Source organism: Clinocottus analis, unplaced genomic scaffold, assembly GCF_023055335.1.
Source record: "Clinocottus analis isolate CAN_PGR_092001 unplaced genomic scaffold, fCliAna1.0.p SCAF_7, whole genome shotgun sequence".
Classification (NCBI taxonomy): Eukaryota; Metazoa; Chordata; class Actinopteri; order Perciformes; family Cottidae; genus Clinocottus; species Clinocottus analis.
Window position 1 is genome coordinate 6,429,677 of NW_027176229.1, and position 17,053 is coordinate 6,446,729.

At 40.1% G+C, this 17,053-nt stretch overlaps 3 protein-coding genes across 5 annotated transcripts; 1 reads left to right on the forward strand and 2 right to left on the reverse strand.

The window, feature by feature from the left end:
• Window positions 1-727: 727 nt before the first annotated feature.
• Window positions 728-4,577, forward strand: LOC137805182 (ras-related protein Rab-27B-like). Its single transcript, XM_068604986.1, has 5 exons — window positions 728-959; window positions 1,064-1,149; window positions 2,163-2,266; window positions 2,464-2,587; window positions 3,776-4,577. Exons 1-5 carry the CDS (start codon window positions 807-809, stop codon window positions 3,966-3,968), a joined length of 660 nt encoding a protein of 219 aa, XP_068461087.1. The 5' UTR covers window positions 728-806; the 3' UTR covers window positions 3,969-4,577.
• On the reverse strand, window positions 4,267-11,744 carry LOC137805181 (alpha-N-acetylneuraminate alpha-2,8-sialyltransferase ST8SIA3-like). Of its 2 annotated transcripts, none has more exons than XM_068604984.1 (4): window positions 11,205-11,744; window positions 10,176-10,298; window positions 9,153-9,710; window positions 4,267-8,384 (listed from the first exon to the last, which is right to left on the reverse strand). In XM_068604984.1, exons 1-4 carry the CDS (start codon window positions 11,360-11,362, stop codon window positions 8,102-8,104), a joined length of 1,122 nt encoding a protein of 373 aa, XP_068461085.1. In that variant the 5' UTR covers window positions 11,363-11,744; the 3' UTR covers window positions 4,267-8,101. The 2 variants fall into 2 exon arrangements, with proteins under 2 accessions (XP_068461085.1, XP_068461086.1); XM_068604985.1 differs by lacking the exon at window positions 11,205-11,744 and adding an exon at window positions 10,912-11,112.
• Window positions 11,745-12,943: 1,199 nt separating this feature from the next.
• On the reverse strand, window positions 12,944-17,044 carry LOC137778947 (cyclin-G2-like). 2 transcript variants are annotated; one of them, XM_068566344.1, is made up of 8 exons: window positions 16,855-17,044; window positions 16,231-16,354; window positions 15,971-16,108; window positions 15,565-15,815; window positions 15,345-15,423; window positions 15,152-15,250; window positions 14,556-14,758; window positions 12,944-13,767 (listed from the first exon to the last, which is right to left on the reverse strand). In XM_068566344.1, exons 2-8 carry the CDS (start codon window positions 16,351-16,353, stop codon window positions 13,674-13,676), a joined length of 987 nt encoding a protein of 328 aa, XP_068422445.1. In that variant the 5' UTR covers window position 16,354; window positions 16,855-17,044; the 3' UTR covers window positions 12,944-13,673. The 2 variants fall into 2 exon arrangements, with proteins under 2 accessions (XP_068422445.1, XP_068422444.1); XM_068566343.1 differs by having other exon boundaries at window positions 16,844-17,042.
• Between the last annotated feature and the right edge of the window lie 9 nt (window positions 17,045-17,053).

A 17,053-nucleotide genomic window follows, 5' to 3' on the forward strand; every position in this document is an offset into this window, starting at 1 on the left:
ACTGGCGAGGTATGTTACTTTTTCTTTTTGTTTCTTCTTCATTTTAAGTGAAACTGTTGGTCTCAGTGTTTTTTTTTTGTTGAGGAAATCATCAAGATAGTGTTTTGGAAGATGAACACTGAGCCTGCTGCAGGTTCGCAGGTCGATTGCTCAGCTCCTCATCACACTGCTGATCGCAAAGAATACAATACTGTTAAACATGCACATGGGGAATGACTCCAGATTTCATGGTGGTATCATCTGTCCTGCCACTGCTGTGAGTATAATCCTGAATGCACTCGTACGCTGTATCGTTTTGAAGATACTGAAGGAAATGGATGGCATTCTTTCAGGATTAGTTTTCTCTTACGCAGACAAATGTGACTTTCAATGCTGCCTTTTATATTGGGCTGCAAGTGTAATCCAAGCGTTGCAGAGACTCGAGTGGCGTCATGCAGTGTTGAGCCGTCAGCCCGTAGCCCTTTGACTTAATAAAAGGAGTTCTGTCTGTTTTTTTACTGTGTAAAGTCTGGGAAAAAAACTAGCGAGACATTTGACTGCTCATGTGGAAGCCAGGTCAAGTCATGTGCTCGCCCCTTCTCTGATCAGAGCCTAATGAGTTAGGAGTTATGACGTCCCGCTAAGCCTGCATGATTGTCCTGCACTCTCAGACTGAAACTACAGCTTATAGGTGGAACTATTCTTCATGTTTTTCTTGCGTTTACTCGTGCAAGCTCTCTCTAAACTCCTCAGATTCATCATCCATCAAGCCGGCACATAGCATTGTACTGTGAGTTCGACTCTGTGGCAGTGCACTCAACTGCACTATGGCTGACTGGGACTACGACTATCTGATCAAGCTGCTGGCACTCGGAGACTCGGGGGTGGGAAAGACCACTTTCCTCTACAGGTACACCGACAACAAGTTCAACCGCAAATTCACAACCACGGTGGGCATCGACTTCAGGGAAAAGAGAGTGGTGAGTGATGCTTGGTATCTAATGTGTTTAGGGGCACGCATACAAGGATGATTCTTGAGTTGAAATGGATGTAACTCTGAGGTTTGTTCTGCGGTTTGGTTCAGATTTACACGGGGAAAGGTGCCGATGGGAAGACTGAGAGGAACTTCAAAGTCCACCTTCAGCTTTGGGACACAGCGGGACAAGAGAGGTAAATCTAATCTTTGATCACAATATCTTCTACGATTAGACGTGTCCTTTCAAATCACCAAATTTCGGACTTTTGCGACTCCTAGTGGTTGACTCAAAACGGCAGTGTGAGCTGCTACTCGGAGCCACCAACAGGTTAAAACCTGGGACACTGAGAACACATAAGCTAAAAGCAAGTAACTCATTATTAATAATAATAACTTTACTTATACAGCACCTTTTTAAAAACAGAGTTTACAAAGTGCTCTACAGAGAACCAAAGCATAGTCATACATAACTTAAATACCAGTAAACAAAAAGGACTATGCCATGAAGGCAATTAATACAACAAAACCAAACAAATAACCGAAAAGAGCAAATGGAATACCAGCTTTGGCACATTTTTCTACAAACAAAAACTAATACTGTCTGAATAGTTTGCAACATGTAATAATAACACAAAACAAGTCCACATCCATGCCCGCTGTCTGTGAGGCTGCACTTCAGACTATTTAGTTTTGCATGTTGGCATGCAAACCTTTGCTGTTAAGCACTAGACACCAATTACAGCTGAGGCTGAATGGCAAAAGTATAAGAAACCTAAGTGGACCTGGTGATGGCACGAGGAAATATTTAAGCAGATATTAATGTAATTTTCAGATTTTCATCTTTACATACTTTGACTTTTTTTAACACGTCATTTTTTTGCCTGCATGTAACTTTATTGACCATCTGCCTGCAATACTCTGTTCCCAAAAAAGCCCAGTCTGCTCTGAATGATCACCAAAGTATTTGCATGTCATCTGTACCACATTTTTTAATGCCAATCCATCCAACAGTTCTTGAGACGTTTCGTTTAAAACTACAACTCTCAACCTCATGGGGGTGCTAGAGGAAAGGTCAAGGGTTTTGCCAAAGTCAGCAGGATTCACCCTCTGGGGTCCATGTCTGTTTAAAATATAATGACAGCTTTCTGAGTCATTTCTGTCGGGCTCAATGGCGGCGCTTTCTACTGTAACACATATCTGTCTTCAGATTCCGCAGCCTCACCACCGCTTTCTTCAGAGACGCCATGGGCTTCCTGCTGATGTTCGACTTAACCAATCAGCAAAGTTTCCTCAACGTCAGGAACTGGATGAGTATGTGTCATCTCAGCAGCACCGCCCTGCTGCAGATCAATTCTCTTTTGGATCAATGTTCTCTCTCGTGTTGCCACTGAGAGTGAGTTGCAAAGTAAAGAGAGACCTGAGAAACTTGACTAACATAGTTTAAAGTCCGCTCACGCGCGTCTATTTGCATTTCACGGTTTTGAGCGACTTCCTCTGTGTCGGTTCAGGTCAGCTGCAGGCCAACGCGTACTGCGATAGTCCAGACATCGTGCTGGTGGGCACCAAGGCCGACCTGCAGGATGTGAGGGATGTTCACGCCAGAGAGGCCAGAGATCTGGCCGACAGATACGGGTGAGGCATTGCAGCACTATTGTTTGTTAGTTACAGCACATGTTGAAGGCGGGGTGTGACATGTAGAGGACATGCATATCTCCCTCCTGATGTGGGACGTTAAAACTTCCTCTTTTCCTTTTCCTCAGACTCTAAATCAACGCTGAGGTAGATACCGATCGCCCTCAGTTTACGTACACCTGACCTGCTTCACACACTTACTCAGCACTCGACGGGCAAAATAACAATATAGTTACGTCTTCATGAGGCTCTGGCATTTTATTTAGATATTAATTATCTTCTAGGTAGAAACAAACTGAAACCTTGAATATATATCTATATCAGCAGTAAGTGAGAGAGCGTGCAGACGTTTTCTCACTTTTACACATTATAGAACAGTTTGAGTAATAATAATTGTCACCTGTTCTGATAATTGCTTAATTTCTCTTCTAAAACAGAATTGCACCAGACATTCGTTAAAGTAAATAATTTGTCCAAATGTTCTTAGTTTTCTTTGATGAACCAACAAAAAATATGAAGCTAAACATCATTGTTTTATACTATTTTTTGACCAGTTGGCTAGAAATGAATTTGACTAAAACATTAAAGAAGAGGAAGATCACAGTTTGCTGTTGTTTGCGTTGGCTCTCCTTTTGTTTACACGTGATCACTTATTGTGCCTTTAGCCTGTCTGGTTTGCGCTGCCTTCCCTTTTTGACGTCATGATTTTTGAGACTTTTTCCTCATGACAACAAGTTGAATATTTTCAAAGTGAGTTTATAACTTCATTTATATTACTTCCTCATAATAAGAAAGTGTACTTTTATGTATATATTTGTATGAGTATGAATGGGTGCTAATGAGCTGTTATCAACCCTCCTCCACTCGTCTTCCTCTTGAGGGTTTAGTATTTGATTGAGCACAGTGGTTCACTGAGGGGGTCGCAAGATAAATGTTGGGGGTCATCAGATTAAAATAAGTGAAAAGCTGACAATATGTTTCTGCTTCACAAACTTGTGTTTACCTTTTTAAGAGTTTTGCTGTATTTTTTTTTTATACCTCTTCAGTCCTGTAAATAAAAAATCACCTAATGTTTGAACTACTCAGGACTTTACAAATGTGCAAACTATGACAGGGGTTAAAAGTAGAAAAAAGGACGTGAACCGAACACTGAATGTCAATAAACTCCTGTCCCTCCGTTCCCGTCAGCATCCCCTACTTTGAGACGAGTGCGGTGTCGGGTGTCGACGTGGCGCAGGCGGTGACCGCCCTCCTGGAACTGGTGATGAAGAGGATGGAGCAGAGCCCTCAAGAGGGCCCCAGCAGCTCTGAGCCCAACGGCAGCACCGTCACCAGTCATGACGTCGAGGAGGCTCCTGTCAGAAGCAGGTGTAGCTGCTGATGTTACCGCCTGCAAGCACTCTTTTCACCTTTCACCCCAATGACACTGTGTTTTTGAAACGCTGCGGTTTTCCGCAGCTCGACATGGGTGCCTGCTAGGTGTGATCTTATAATCAACTCAAAGATTATCCATACATCTGCCTTCTGCGTGTTATTTATTCACGGCTTGCGCATTGTGAGAAGAGAGAGAGAAGGAAAGTAGGACAATATTTGTTTATATTAAGTGAATATTGGTATTGTTGTAAAAACAGTTTTAAATGCACAAAGTGGTTGTGATTCAGAAGAAAAAAGTAAATTCATTATCAGAGAAAAATACTGGTTTTATTTGACACATTGAGGCATTGATGGAAGGAATATGCAGGCACATAACGTATATTTATCATGGAGTATAATCAAAAAACATTTAGGACATGGTTACATTTCTTATATGAATGATTGTTTTTGTCAAAACAACCAAGATAGCAAAGTCACTTACATGATATATGACTTTTTTTACGACATGTACATAAGCAGCCAAGCTTTTTTATGCATAATGGAACAAAGTTGCCATGCAGTTTGAACACAAGTACAAGAATGTTAAAGGGTTGTTGGAACAAAACCTGTATAGTGCTGTGTTTGGAATAAAGACATTGTTTGTTTAGGTTATGTATATGTCAATGTCTTGTCATTCACATGTTATGTACTAAAAGCTATACTGGTATTCTGACTGGAAATACAATCCTCACAGACTTTGTTTCCATCAATATTGTTTACACACATTCTACACATTGATTTTGATAAAAATTCAAACAGAAACAAAAAGGACCTGCATTCATGTCAGTGGATATTTCCAACATATTGATCTACAGAAAGACATTCATGGAGTCACAAATAAAAAACATCAAATTACTTTGGCTGAAGCCGAAAAACCTAAAATGATTTGTGTGCCATAAAAAGTGTTATTTAACATCAAATTCAACATCAAAATAGGTGAAACTCCATTTTGTATACAATAATACTTGTTAGTTGTCATACATCTTCCAAAATCCCGAATAAATCTGTATGAAGCTAACTTATCTCCTTTGAACTCGTGGTCTTTGGTGTACCTACAAAACATTCCTAATGAGTACAGAAACCATCCTTAAATGAACATATCTATGACTTCAAATACATGGCCTACAATTCAGCTAAAATGCAAACTTTTGCTTATATCAGTTATGTGTTTTCAAGGTGTCGACTGCACTGTGGTTTGTAGACGGAGACGGACATAAAGAAACGCTTTGTGTGGGACGGGATGTCTAGCAAACGCCTACAATGAGCACAAAAGCACGCACTACTATTTGGTAAGTGTGAATGCCTGCATTGCCCTGTGTATTAAACCTCAGCCTTAGGCAGAGAGGTCACAACGAGGAGCACATGTTGCAGTCATGAGACGAGTCATGTGGCCGGCTTTCAATCCCCCTCCCCCGACATCCACCAGTCTGCCTCAGTCTGGCGTGACGGGGTGGACTGTTTTCGAGAACCCAAGATTATCTACAATTAGAAAAAATAAAGCTTGTTCATTTTTAAGTTTATCTGTAGAGGTTTGGTCCCATGTGGAATATATTAGGGTTCTATTTTTAGCTTTCAAACGTTTCTCATATAAAGACACTAGTAATATTCTTAAGGAATACACCAGCAGGAATACAAAGAATAGCAAAGAACTGAATTTTTTACCCTCAAAACAATCTTCAAAAAGGTTGTATAAAACTAGCCTAAAATATTTGTTAGTGCCTCACATGCAATGTAATTTAAATGGATCATGCTCTTTATACGAGATGCAGTAAGTCATATAACATTCATTCATTTCTTCGTTTTATGCCACAAATACTGGAATCAATATGGTTACACGATGAATACATGACGTTCCCTTCTTTAAACCCAAGCTGTATAATAAATAGTGTATTCTCTTCTTTCGTATTTTTTCATCATTGAAATTGTAGTAAACCTTAGTTGAAGAAACTGTCTGAAAATGTTGCATTTCCTGATGTTTTTCGCCGCACTAGCGCCATGATTTAAGTCACAAGAAACTGTGGTAACTTCTCCTCCTTGTTTAAGAACACTAAACAATTAAAACAGGTTTTACAACTAGTTCTTACATAGTAGCTGTTCGACTGTAAATATTTACACTAACTAAACTGCAGGTGTAATAGTTTTGGCATAGCTTGCTACCAACGTTAGCTTGCTGAAATAATACCTGTTAAGGTTTAAGAGTAAAAAAGAGCATATTTAATTTGACACATCTGAGCTGTGCAACAATGTAAACTTTGTAGATTTGGATGAAATTGCGCATCAGAAAAACACTTCAAATTACAAAATGATATGCCAGTTAGACCAAATGAATGAATAACATCCGGTAGACTCGCATCACCATCAGCATCAGCATCTGCCAATGGCGCTGAACCAAATGAATACCAGCCCAACTCAGAAACATTCAAATTAAAGCATTTAAAACAAAGTCATACATTTACAAACGATTTGCAGAACCAAATTACATCCAAGATATTTGATTTTTTTAAGAAATGTCAAACGTTAGTTTAGAAGATTGCTACCATGTCTGTATGTTCAGTTAGCTCAGCATAGCTTAGCTTCACAAAAGAGACCAAAAATTGGGAAAACAGCGAACCTGGCTTGGTCAAAAGGTAACAAAATATACCACAACCTCTACAGCTCACTATTAATGCTTCATACCCCTTTTTAATGTGTACATGAAATATCCGGAAAAGTGACAATTTTGTTTCTTCTATTTCTTGGTCCGGAGGACTTCCTCAGGTCTTCTTGTCACTGTGAGGTTGAAAGACAATTTCTAAACTGTCTCTAAGTTAATTCGGACTTTACACAAACGTAGGAAGAGATTTACGAATAGCTAGTGCAACTTCGGCCCCGGTTTGTGGCTCTCATGTGTCGATACATTCGACTCTCAAGTTGTTGAGCAAATCTTTTTTGCTGTTTGGAGAAATGTCTTTGCTCAATTTGTACAACATGAGCCAAACTTAAATGTAATTATCTGTTTGTCTTTGATTGATTTTAGGATTTTTGTAATAACAGGTTAACAATCTTTTTTGATTGCGTATCTAGCAGACTAAATGTTTTTGAATCCAGACAGTTGAAAGTGTCTCTGATGATTCTGGAAATACCTTCAGAACAGTGAAGTGGTGTTAAGAAACATTCTGGGTATTTCTTTTTTTTGGAAAATCACATTTCTGTGACTTAAATGCAGCCGCTGGCGTGTCAATAGACTTGTTGAAAGATATTTTTAAACGTCCTAGTCTCAAAACCTAATGTAGGCCGATACCACTTTCTAAAATTCTGCATTCTAGTGACAACACACCATCGTCTGTCCATGAATTTATGGCTTGTTGTTGGAATGTCAAACATTATTCCAAAAATTTGTAGACTCTCCAAAACATTTTAAGTGGACAGACACACTGTCTACAAAAAATAAAAGACACAAAAGTACACATATATACATACGGTACATTTTATTTGATTAATTTATTGAACTTTATATATATATTTATATATTTGGTTCAGTAAATTAATACCATCTTCCAGACTGTCTGACACCTCAGACAGGGGGGAAAATGGCCTCAAAACAGGAAAAGCACCTCTCTTGAGGCCTCGAATCTGATTACAAAAAAACACTGATCTAACTCCTTCCCTGAGATTAGGCAGTGATTTCAGTGTACAGAATCAGTATACTGTTGTAAAAGGCTATTAATCGATCGAAACTGTATGAAACCGAACTGGAAGATTTGACTTTGTGTTGAATCCTCCTGCAAACTCCAGTTACAATAGTTCTGCTCGTGCTGTTCAGCCACGGCCAGCAGCCATGCAAAGGAGAGTAGTGGAGCAACAGAGCAGCGGAAAAAGTCCTAACTGTGCAGCGCTGAAGACAACCATATACCGAATAAATGAGTGACAACGCTGTGATAAGTCTGTGACATCTTCCTGTGAAATTACAGCGTGGTGCGTGTGCGTGTGTGTGTGTTTGTCGAATGAGGGTGTCGTAAATTTGCCGTAACATTTAACATGCATCGTGTATCAGAACAGAAGTTGGAGCAGAGCGGATGTATCTGGGGTCTCTGGCGTCACCTCTGAAAAACCACCGTGTGTCTAGGAGCAGTGCGTCAGGCTGAGTTTGATCACGCCTTCCCTGTGCAGCTTGTAGAGCAGCTTGAACTCGGTGGGCAGCTGGTGGGTCTCCTGCCACTTGGTGGTGAATTTGGTCCCTTTCTTGTCGTAGTAGTGGTAAGGCAGATCCTTGCCCGTGTTGGGGTCCCAGCCGAAGGGCCAGAAGCCGTAGAGATGGATCTCGTCGCACATGGCGGACGCCAGCGTGTACATTAGGATCCCCGTGCTGAGCCGTTTGGGGGAGAGGTTTTTAGTCTTCCAGTATCTGGGGAGAAGGGGACAAGTCAACCATCCAAAATTAGACCTTATATTAAAACACCTCTGAGTGCAGGATACAAGGATTAATCTTTCATCACCTTAATCCAGCATAATCCCACTTCCCTTATGATTATATGAAGGGGCGGAAGGTAAATACGTTTACTCGAGTATAGTGCTTTGCTTAATTGCAAATTCAAATTTACATAAGTATTTCCATTTCATGCAACACGATTCTTTTCCTCCACTACATCTCAGAGGCAGAGCAACATCAGTGTTACTCTGCTAGACGTGTAAATAGTTAACAAAGTTGCCATATCAATTTTAAAGGCGATTTAATATTTCAATCTTGTGTTGCTTGTTTCTGCCGTCATCCAAGTGACCAAACATGCAACTGTCAAGTAAAATAACTACAAGTTACATTTTCCATGATGAAGGAAGCTGGTTACCGTGTTATAATTCTTTTTTTTTGGTGCCAAACAAAAGGTATGTGGAGAGTTGAGTATTGAAAAAGCAATGGTAAGATCGGAAAGAAAATCTTACCTAAATCATAAAACTTGTCAGTTTGACTTTAGACTATGTATATTAGGCAAAGCTTTATATTTAATAGATGTGTTCTACTGTAACATGTTAATATTGCTCAAAATAAAGTATAATACATCGGCAATTTTTAACTGTTAAATGTAAAATCCAAAGTTGTGACCCTGATTATACTTTCCAGGTATCGCCTTAAGACAGTTGACAAAATCTGAACTAACAATCAGATCGCCCCTCTTACTTGTTGACGTCGTGCATGATGTTTCCCGGCCAGGCCAGTTTGACCTTCAGCTGTCCCTTGTGCTCCACGAAGAAGTCCACCAGGGTCCTGGTCACTGTGGCTGAGGTATGGAGGAAGAAGGCAGGGATCCACAGGATGGCTCCCTCCAGCTTCTTCAGGTTGAGGAAGAAATTATTCCGGTCTTGAATGGTCAGCAGGTTATTGTAGTACCTCTCCAGGATGCTGGGGTTAAAGGTGGTGAGGTTGGTCTTCTTGCCCACGTCCTTGGAGTAGAACTCCGTGGGGGCGAAGTTGCAGCGGAAGACAAAGTCGGCCTGGTCGATCTCTGGGCCGCAGTGGCTTCCCGTCAGGATGCCGCTGTTGCCCACCACGGCGCACACGCTGTAGTGCTTGTTGCGGATGGGAGAGGCGTCTGGGAGCAGGGACTTCAGGTTGTTGCTGATGGAGAAGACGTATTTGTGGCTGGAGTAGTCAAAGTGCATCAGCTGGCCAACACGCACACTGTTCTTTGTGAGGGAGAAGTTGGTGGGAATGTCGATGTAGGTGAAGATATCTTTCCTAAAAAGAGACAAAAACATGTTAACGCTGTGACAGGCAAAAGTGAAAGAAGTAGTTTTAAAAAACAAAATACAAATTATTAAAAGGAGAAGCAGGAGTTTCTCACATTTGAGAAAAAGGGAACCATGAAAAATATAACTAAAAATAGTACCCATTTCATTTATTTACTAATGGATTTATAAGCTCTTGGTAGGTTTTGTATGGATACATCTTGATTTTTTTAAAGTAACTAAGGCTGTCAAAATGTTGTAGTGAAATGAAAGAGGACAATATTTGCCTTTAAAATGTAGTGAAGAAAGTACAACTCTCGAGTAAGTGTACTTAAGTTACTTTCCCTTTAACTTAAGCTCTGACAGAGAAACCCTTGCCTGCTGAAGAAGAAGAAGAAGAAGAAGAAGAAGAAGAAGAAGAAGAAGAAGAAGAAGAAGAAGAAGAAGAAGATACTTCAGAATTAAAATCTCTCACTTCTGCTGATAAAAAGCCGTCTTGTTGAACTTCCATTTGGACGGTTTTCCTTGGAGCTCCTCATTCAGGGCGCTAGTCAACGGGATGAAGGAGGGGTCCAAGAAATTCATGGCAAACTGAGACCTGTGGAGAAACATCATGAGAAATAGCCCTGCGACTCCAGTGTGTGAACCACTCTGTTGATTGTTTGGACTTGTTTTTATAGGGATTAATAGTTTTCATAAGGTTTTCTGAGGCATTTAAACAAGAGATCCACATTTATCTGTTCTGGTTACTCTGAGAGAATACAGAGTTTTTCATAATGCCAACAACAAGCATTCATGTTGGACATAATCACATACAGATTAGAAATCATCAATGAGATAGTGAAAACCCATTTTAATGTCTCAATTTCATTTACTTAATCTTTAATTTATTAATCTGATCTCTTGGGTCTTAGTTTACCAGGTTATGGAACATGACTTTGACTGGTTGTACCCTTTGGACCACTTGTACTTTTTGGAAAAGGTCTACATTGGATCTCCAACAAAAATGTGTTCATTTGAAATTTACAAACAGTCACAACGGCAGATTAGATGGATGCAAATGTAATAGACTTAAAAGTAAAATATCTCCCTCTGAAATGTTTAGTGGAGTAGAAGTATCGAGACACTTAGAACGGAAACGTACATGTATTTTTACGTTAGACTGAGCATGTAAAAAGTGCAATATGTCCTGTGAAATATTAAGAAAGTACCTTAAAAACAAAGTCCTTGAGTAAATGTTTTACAGGTACGCTTACAGGTACTTCCCTGCACGACATGCATCGCCTATATTGCAACACCAGTAGCACCTCGGACAGCTCGCCATTTGATTGACAGGAAGCATTTTGCAAAAATTGAGGAAATTTGAGGGGAAAGTGATGCGTTGAGCTGTGTACATCACATCCAGGTTGAATCGTGCACACAAGGCCCGACTCCTGTGTGTTTACCTACATTCAACAACTACAACAACCAATTGATTTGAATCACAACGGCGACTCGCACTCACCGAAACCCCGCGTGGAACATGATCCTCGGGCCTCCCATGTAATATTTCGAGGAAGCGAAGAGGCTGTCTCTTCTCAGGGACACATAGCTGATGAGCGACAGGATGAGCACGGCGACGCACAGAATAACCAAACCCAGGGCCTTGGCGATGCGGACCATCTTGGGAGCGTTTTCATTCCCTGTATGAAGCTGCAGCGAGGCGTTGGCCTATGTTGTCATCGTTACACTGCCTGTCTGCGCGGTACAGACAAACGGGCGCTCGTGGGCTCATATCATCGAGTAAAATGGACGGCTGGTGGTGGCTGTCGGCTGCATGGTGAAGATGCCGCGGCTCGCTGCGCCCTCATTCCCCCCCCGACTGCTGCTTCTTCCTCTTCCTCTTCTGCTGCTGCTGCTGCTGCTGCTGCTGCTGCTGCTTCACACTCCGAGGCGACTCCTCTCTATGCCGGTTTTTAATCATGGAGATGGAGCGGTGATGCGCGTCAACATATCCAGCCAGATAAAAGACAAGCCCCGTCCACCACCAGAAGCAGATCACCACCTCCTCTCTCTCTCTCTCTCTCTCTCTCTCTCTCTCTCTCTCTCTCTCTCTCTCTCTCTCTCTCTCTCTTTCTCTCTTTCTCTCTCTCTCTCACACACACACACACACACACACACACACACACACACACACACACGCACGCACACACACTCATATACGCGCGCGCGCGCACACACTGAGGCAGGCTTCTCCGCAGCTTGTCCAATAATGAAATGAATGGGATTGAATTGGAGAAATGGGGGAGGGAAGATTGTATAAATTTAATGTCTGGCCTTAGGTCTGTAAATCAAGCTGTACTTAAGTCAATTTGAGATACGTGTACTTTACTATATTTCCACGTGTTGTTTCTTTGTACTAGTTTTAATACAAATACAAAGACATCGTCGGTTAACATGAGACTGTAATGATCCCCAGGGAGGAGCAGTCTCAGGGTAAACACTTATACAAATGAACTCCAGCGTTACAAGCTGTAACATTAAAGTGATGCACACACCAATGCATTCATATTTACAATTACAAAAATATTGCACATTATTTCCTCAATATTTGAGGATATTTTCATGAATTTGAGGTATATTTGTACTTCACTTGAGTCATTTCGTATGGCAAAAAGAAATGTTGTACTTTTTTAACTCACATTTGTTTTCACAGCTTGTTTAAATTGTAGATTTAGATTATTAATAATAAAATATATTAACAAATTAATTCTGATGTAATATCATCATGTACTTAGATATGGAGGGGTGCATTAAGTAATTGAAATTAACTAGATTTTATCAGCTGCAACAACATAGTGATAAATCAAAAATTGTAATCCAATATAATATAATACATATTATTGTGAAATAGGCAGTTCTGCATAATGAGTATACTTATGATATTTAGAATGTGTGATGCATGACTAATACACAACTCCTAAGGATTTCATGTGTGTATTACTGCAGGATATTACACACATTTTCACCCCTTACATGTGGCTTGTGTTAGTCATGAGAATACGTGAACATTATGACATTATGACAAATATGACTAAATTCTCTTATGTGACAGTTCTTCAGTATATGACTTTTAAGGGAACTAGAATAAGTCAGAGATTCAGGTTGGTGTCGAGGTGTTACAGTGCAATATGAGTGCCACAATTTCACCACAAGTTGACAAAAGATAAGCAAGTGAATTGGAACAGAAGAAAAAAACAAGAGTATGAAAAGCTCATCTTTTATATGGAAGGATTATTTCTGACCCTTCCAACATCTTTCACATTTTATACAACACACATTATGTAGAGTTCACAAAACATAGAATTTTTTTACAACTTTTTTACATTTTATATACATTTTTTTCAACTTTTTTAAAGCTTATTTTGGTAAACATGAACAACATCCATTCATCATCACATATTTGAATGTACCATGCATAATCAGTCTTGCATTTTCACACTAAGATGTCATATATGTCACATTGGGATTGTATACATGTGTATGACATATTCTAGGAGAATACTGTGTATATGTAGATATTGAATAGAAAAACAGATTTAAAAAAGATGGAGGATGTGCTAGTGTGTTAGTCAACAGTGAGTGTGTCATCCCTAACACAAGTTATACATTGTGCTTCACTGATTTGCCATGAGTGTGCCGAGATCGGACACAAACAAAACACAAAGAGAACATCTTGGAAAAAGACATCCAGATGCACTACCATCAAGCTGCCAAGATATTGCAATTTTCCATTTCTACGATTAGTATTTGTATTTTTTTTTTTTAAACATAAAAAAAAAAAACAGACAATAAACTGAATCCACACAGGCACTTAATAATTGCAACCCGCTACCTGTCGTAAGGTTGCTCAGAAACATGGGGACTACCTTAAATCGGATACAGTTTAGGGGACAAACATGCATCCGTCGCTACACTTCACAATAAGGACACGTCACTTTTTGCGGTTGAGAAAGGTGGAAGGGAAGAAGGCTCCTTCGCCGTCACTTCCTGGCGAGCCGCATGGGCTGTCCTCACAGGAGTCCTCACTATAAGAGAAAGGGAAGCCATTAATACTCAGATGAGCTTCAGGCTAGAGCTGAAACAATAAACCGGTGACTCGAGGAGTGAATGGACAGATGTCTTCTGGGGTTCTCTGGTGTTGTCTCTGTTATGGCTTGAAGAAATGTTTAAAAAGAGTGGAGTTTAAAAGATGTGGCTATAGGGAGGGTCTAATGAAAAGATGCTATTGTGCAGTAAAAGAAAATAGCTGGAAAGCCCCTTTAAGCGACAACAATTTCACTGGTTCAAGCTTCCCTGATGTAAGAACTTGTTTTTTCCGCTGTTTTGTATGAAGAGAATCTCTTTTCTTTTGGAAGATTGTTCATACAAAACAAGACATTTGAAGATGTCAACTTGGGTTCTGTAAAACTGTGATGGCCCCTCTGCACTATTTGCTGACATTTTATAGATTAAAAGATTGATCTGAAAATAATCAATGGATGAATTAACTAAGAAAGTATTTGTTGATTGCAGCCATAGTACACAGGTATATTAACTAAGGCAATAAGTGACATACAAGGCATCTATCAAATTACAGCAAATTAATGCTTTTGGGTTGGTAAGACCCAACCATTAATGGTTCCTCAACTCTAAAATAAAACTTATTGTTTTCAATTACTGTTAGCAGCTGTGATTTTGCCGAGTAATGAATTTGAGGACTTAATTAATCTACTGGCATTCAGGAATGACCATTTCCTCAATATCTCATCGGCACAGTTTGTCCAATCACACGGAATTCAGCATGAAGGAAATGGAAAAAAACTGGACTATTAACCTCTCACACTCGTCCCAGATCCCCTCAGGAATTGTTGGCAGGCCGGGCACACTAAAGTGATTGGCCTGCAGATTTTGGGCCGTTCTCCTGGAAACGATCCAAACAAGCTTTTTGTTGTCTGGTTTGTTACATTCGCTTGAGCAGTATTCAGTCATGCATTTGGCCACAAGTTCCTTCCAGTGGAGCAGCTCGCTGTCGCTGATCTGGAATGAAAACAAACAGGAAACATCTAAGAGGCTGCAGACATAAATAGTCTTGAACTTGACTGTCACGTGATGAGACAGTGACACTGACATGCCACATTGTACAATTTCAAAGTATGTATAACACAAAGCAGAGAGATGTAAGAGATGATTGAATTAGTGGAGGAAGGAAAACAAACTTAAGCTTATTTGCCACATAAATGCCGCTCAATATTTATTAAAAAAAACAACGGGATGGAACAAAATCCCAGAACATCATAAAGAAATAATTGTCTTTAAAGTTATTTATCAAGAATATAGATTTTACACCAGACACTATGACCAAAAGAATTACAACAAATATTAATAAATTCAAATCATATTTTACAACTCTACTCTTTTTTAGTTTTTTACCTTTAGGTGTCTTTGGAATTGCTGTACAATCTTCGACAAGGTGATGGACTGGAGGGCTTTAAACTCCTGAGCAATGAGGGACAGCGCCAGCACTGATGGCTGTAAATGAGAAAAACAGCGTATGAATAAATCACTGGACTCAAAGTGTGAATGCTGCTATGATGTGAAATTGTCGCCCGAGAACCATCCTTACTTTTGCTTTAGAGAAAACAAGGCGGCATAAGCAGGCTTTAAGCTTGGCTTCCAGTCTCCCAATGCTTGGGATCTCCTCCCTTAAAATATAGAGGGAATCCTAATGTGATCCGCTAGTACAAAGCTCATAAAGTATAATCTATTTGACCAACTCCATGCCAACTGGAGCAATGCATCTGCAATAACAACAAGAGTAAGTTTAATAAAATAAAAATATTTACCATCCAGCAGACAGGAATGTGAAGGTTGGGTAGTAGAGGCGAAGAAAAGTTAAAGCTGTCACTGCTATGGGCTCTACGCTGAGCTTCTCCGAGATGATCTTCTCCATGCGACACAGGTCTGACACGGTGAACTTGCTTTGGCTGATGCGAATGAGCTCATGGGTGGGAGAAACATTGTTTTCTTCCTCAACCATTTTCGCTGCAATGTGAAGACAGCAGACTCCAATACAGGGCAAGTGTTTGGGCTGCACCTGACACAGTGACACAACAGTGATAAGTGTGAGTCAACATCCCATGATACAAGGTCAAATAAAGTCATTGTGGGCGTTTTTTTTCTTACTGGAGATACAAAACATCAAAAGTTGTAATGTGAAATAACAAATGAAATACTTTGTTAAATTCTTACCTTCATAATGGTGAGGAATCTATCAAGCAAATTGACAGCTTGAACAAATGTTTGAGTACTGTAGCCAAAGAAGCTGGTCAGACCCCACAGTTCTTCTACTCTGGTGTCCCTGCATTTTGCAGACACTCCAGTGTGATTCTGAAAATATACCACGATACGTTAGATAGACATCGCTGGGAACTGATTTTCTTTTCTTGCGATCCCATAAACCTGCACCAAAAAAAAACAAAAATGTAAAAAGTGTCTCAGCGGGTTACTACCTCTGTGGAAGCTGACTCCATCATCCTCAGGCCAGTCTCTCTGGGAAGAAAGTTGTACTCTTTTGCACGACATGACTTCAACTCCTTCAGGAGCAGGCTGTCAATTGCTTGAAGATCCCTCATCCTATAAAAAAAAAAAACATATCTCGATCCAGCTGTATTGCAATGCAAGAGAGTCTTCATATAAATATTGTGTCATGTCAGTGACACCCAGTAGGTGTCAGTGATTTCCTCAGCAGCGACCAAAAAACAACACATTCCTGACCTTAATTCTAACGTAGTTGTACAAGTATAATACACTAAACAATGATAATAGTGTATCTAAAAAATCCCACAATCAGAGTTAATGTTGACATTCATGTTGGCTAAATATCTGCTGAGCAACAGAAGCAGGCCGCCTATATTACATATAACAGGGTCGATTACACAGTTCAGACGAGGCTGAATCCTGAGACCGTCAACGTTGATCCAATCTTGAAATAATAAGTTCGAGTTGACAACAACATCTATAAATGCCAAAAAGCGGAAGGCGTCAGAAACATGAATAACAATGTCAAAATTGGCTCAAATTAATTTAGCTAACGTTAGCTTGCCAGTGTAAAAATCCACAAACCTTCGTCTTACTTCGGCCTGAAGCCGCCGAAATGCAGGAAATAATAGCGCTGCGGTTTAGCTACAGCTTCCAGCTCTTCACATCTCCATAGTGAGTCCGACGGAGGATGGTAAATGTTAAAAAAAACAAGCTACTTGATCCCTGCTGAAAATAGAGGGACCGCCCTCAATAAACAAACAACCGCTGACCTGCTCGGAAAAACCTCATTGA

Excerpts from the sequence above, each read along its gene's own strand:
- LOC137805182 (XM_068604986.1), top strand. The coding sequence starts at position 807 with ATGGCTGACTGGGACTACGACTATCTGATCAAGCTGCTGGCACTCGGA. Across the intron at positions 2,267-2,463 it reads CAACGTCAGGAACTGGATGA|GTCAGCTGCAGGCCAACGCG; the intron begins GTATGTGTCATC and ends GTGTCGGTTCAG. Across the intron at positions 2,588-3,775 it reads GATCTGGCCGACAGATACGG|CATCCCCTACTTTGAGACGA; the intron begins GTGAGGCATTGC and ends CGTTCCCGTCAG.
- LOC137805181 (XM_068604984.1), bottom strand. The coding sequence starts at position 11,362 with ATGGTCCGCATCGCCAAGGCCCTGGGTTTGGTTATTCTGTGCGTCGCC. Across the intron at positions 9,711-10,175 it reads ACGGCTTTTTATCAGCAGAA|GAAAGATATCTTCACCTACA; the intron begins GTGAGAGATTTT and ends GTCTCTTTTTAG. Across the intron at positions 8,385-9,152 it reads ATCATGCACGACGTCAACAA|ATACTGGAAGACTAAAAACC; the intron begins GTAAGAGGGGCG and ends CCTTCTCCCCAG.
- LOC137778947 (XM_068566344.1), bottom strand. The coding sequence starts at position 16,353 with ATGAGGGATCTTCAAGCAATTGACAGCCTGCTCCTGAAGGAGTTGAAG. Across the intron at positions 16,109-16,230 it reads TGGAGTCAGCTTCCACAGAG|AATCACACTGGAGTGTCTGC; the intron begins GTAGTAACCCGC and ends GTATATTTTCAG. Across the intron at positions 15,251-15,344 it reads TTGTTTTCTCTAAAGCAAAA|CCATCAGTGCTGGCGCTGTC; the intron begins GTAAGGATGGTT and ends TCTCATTTACAG.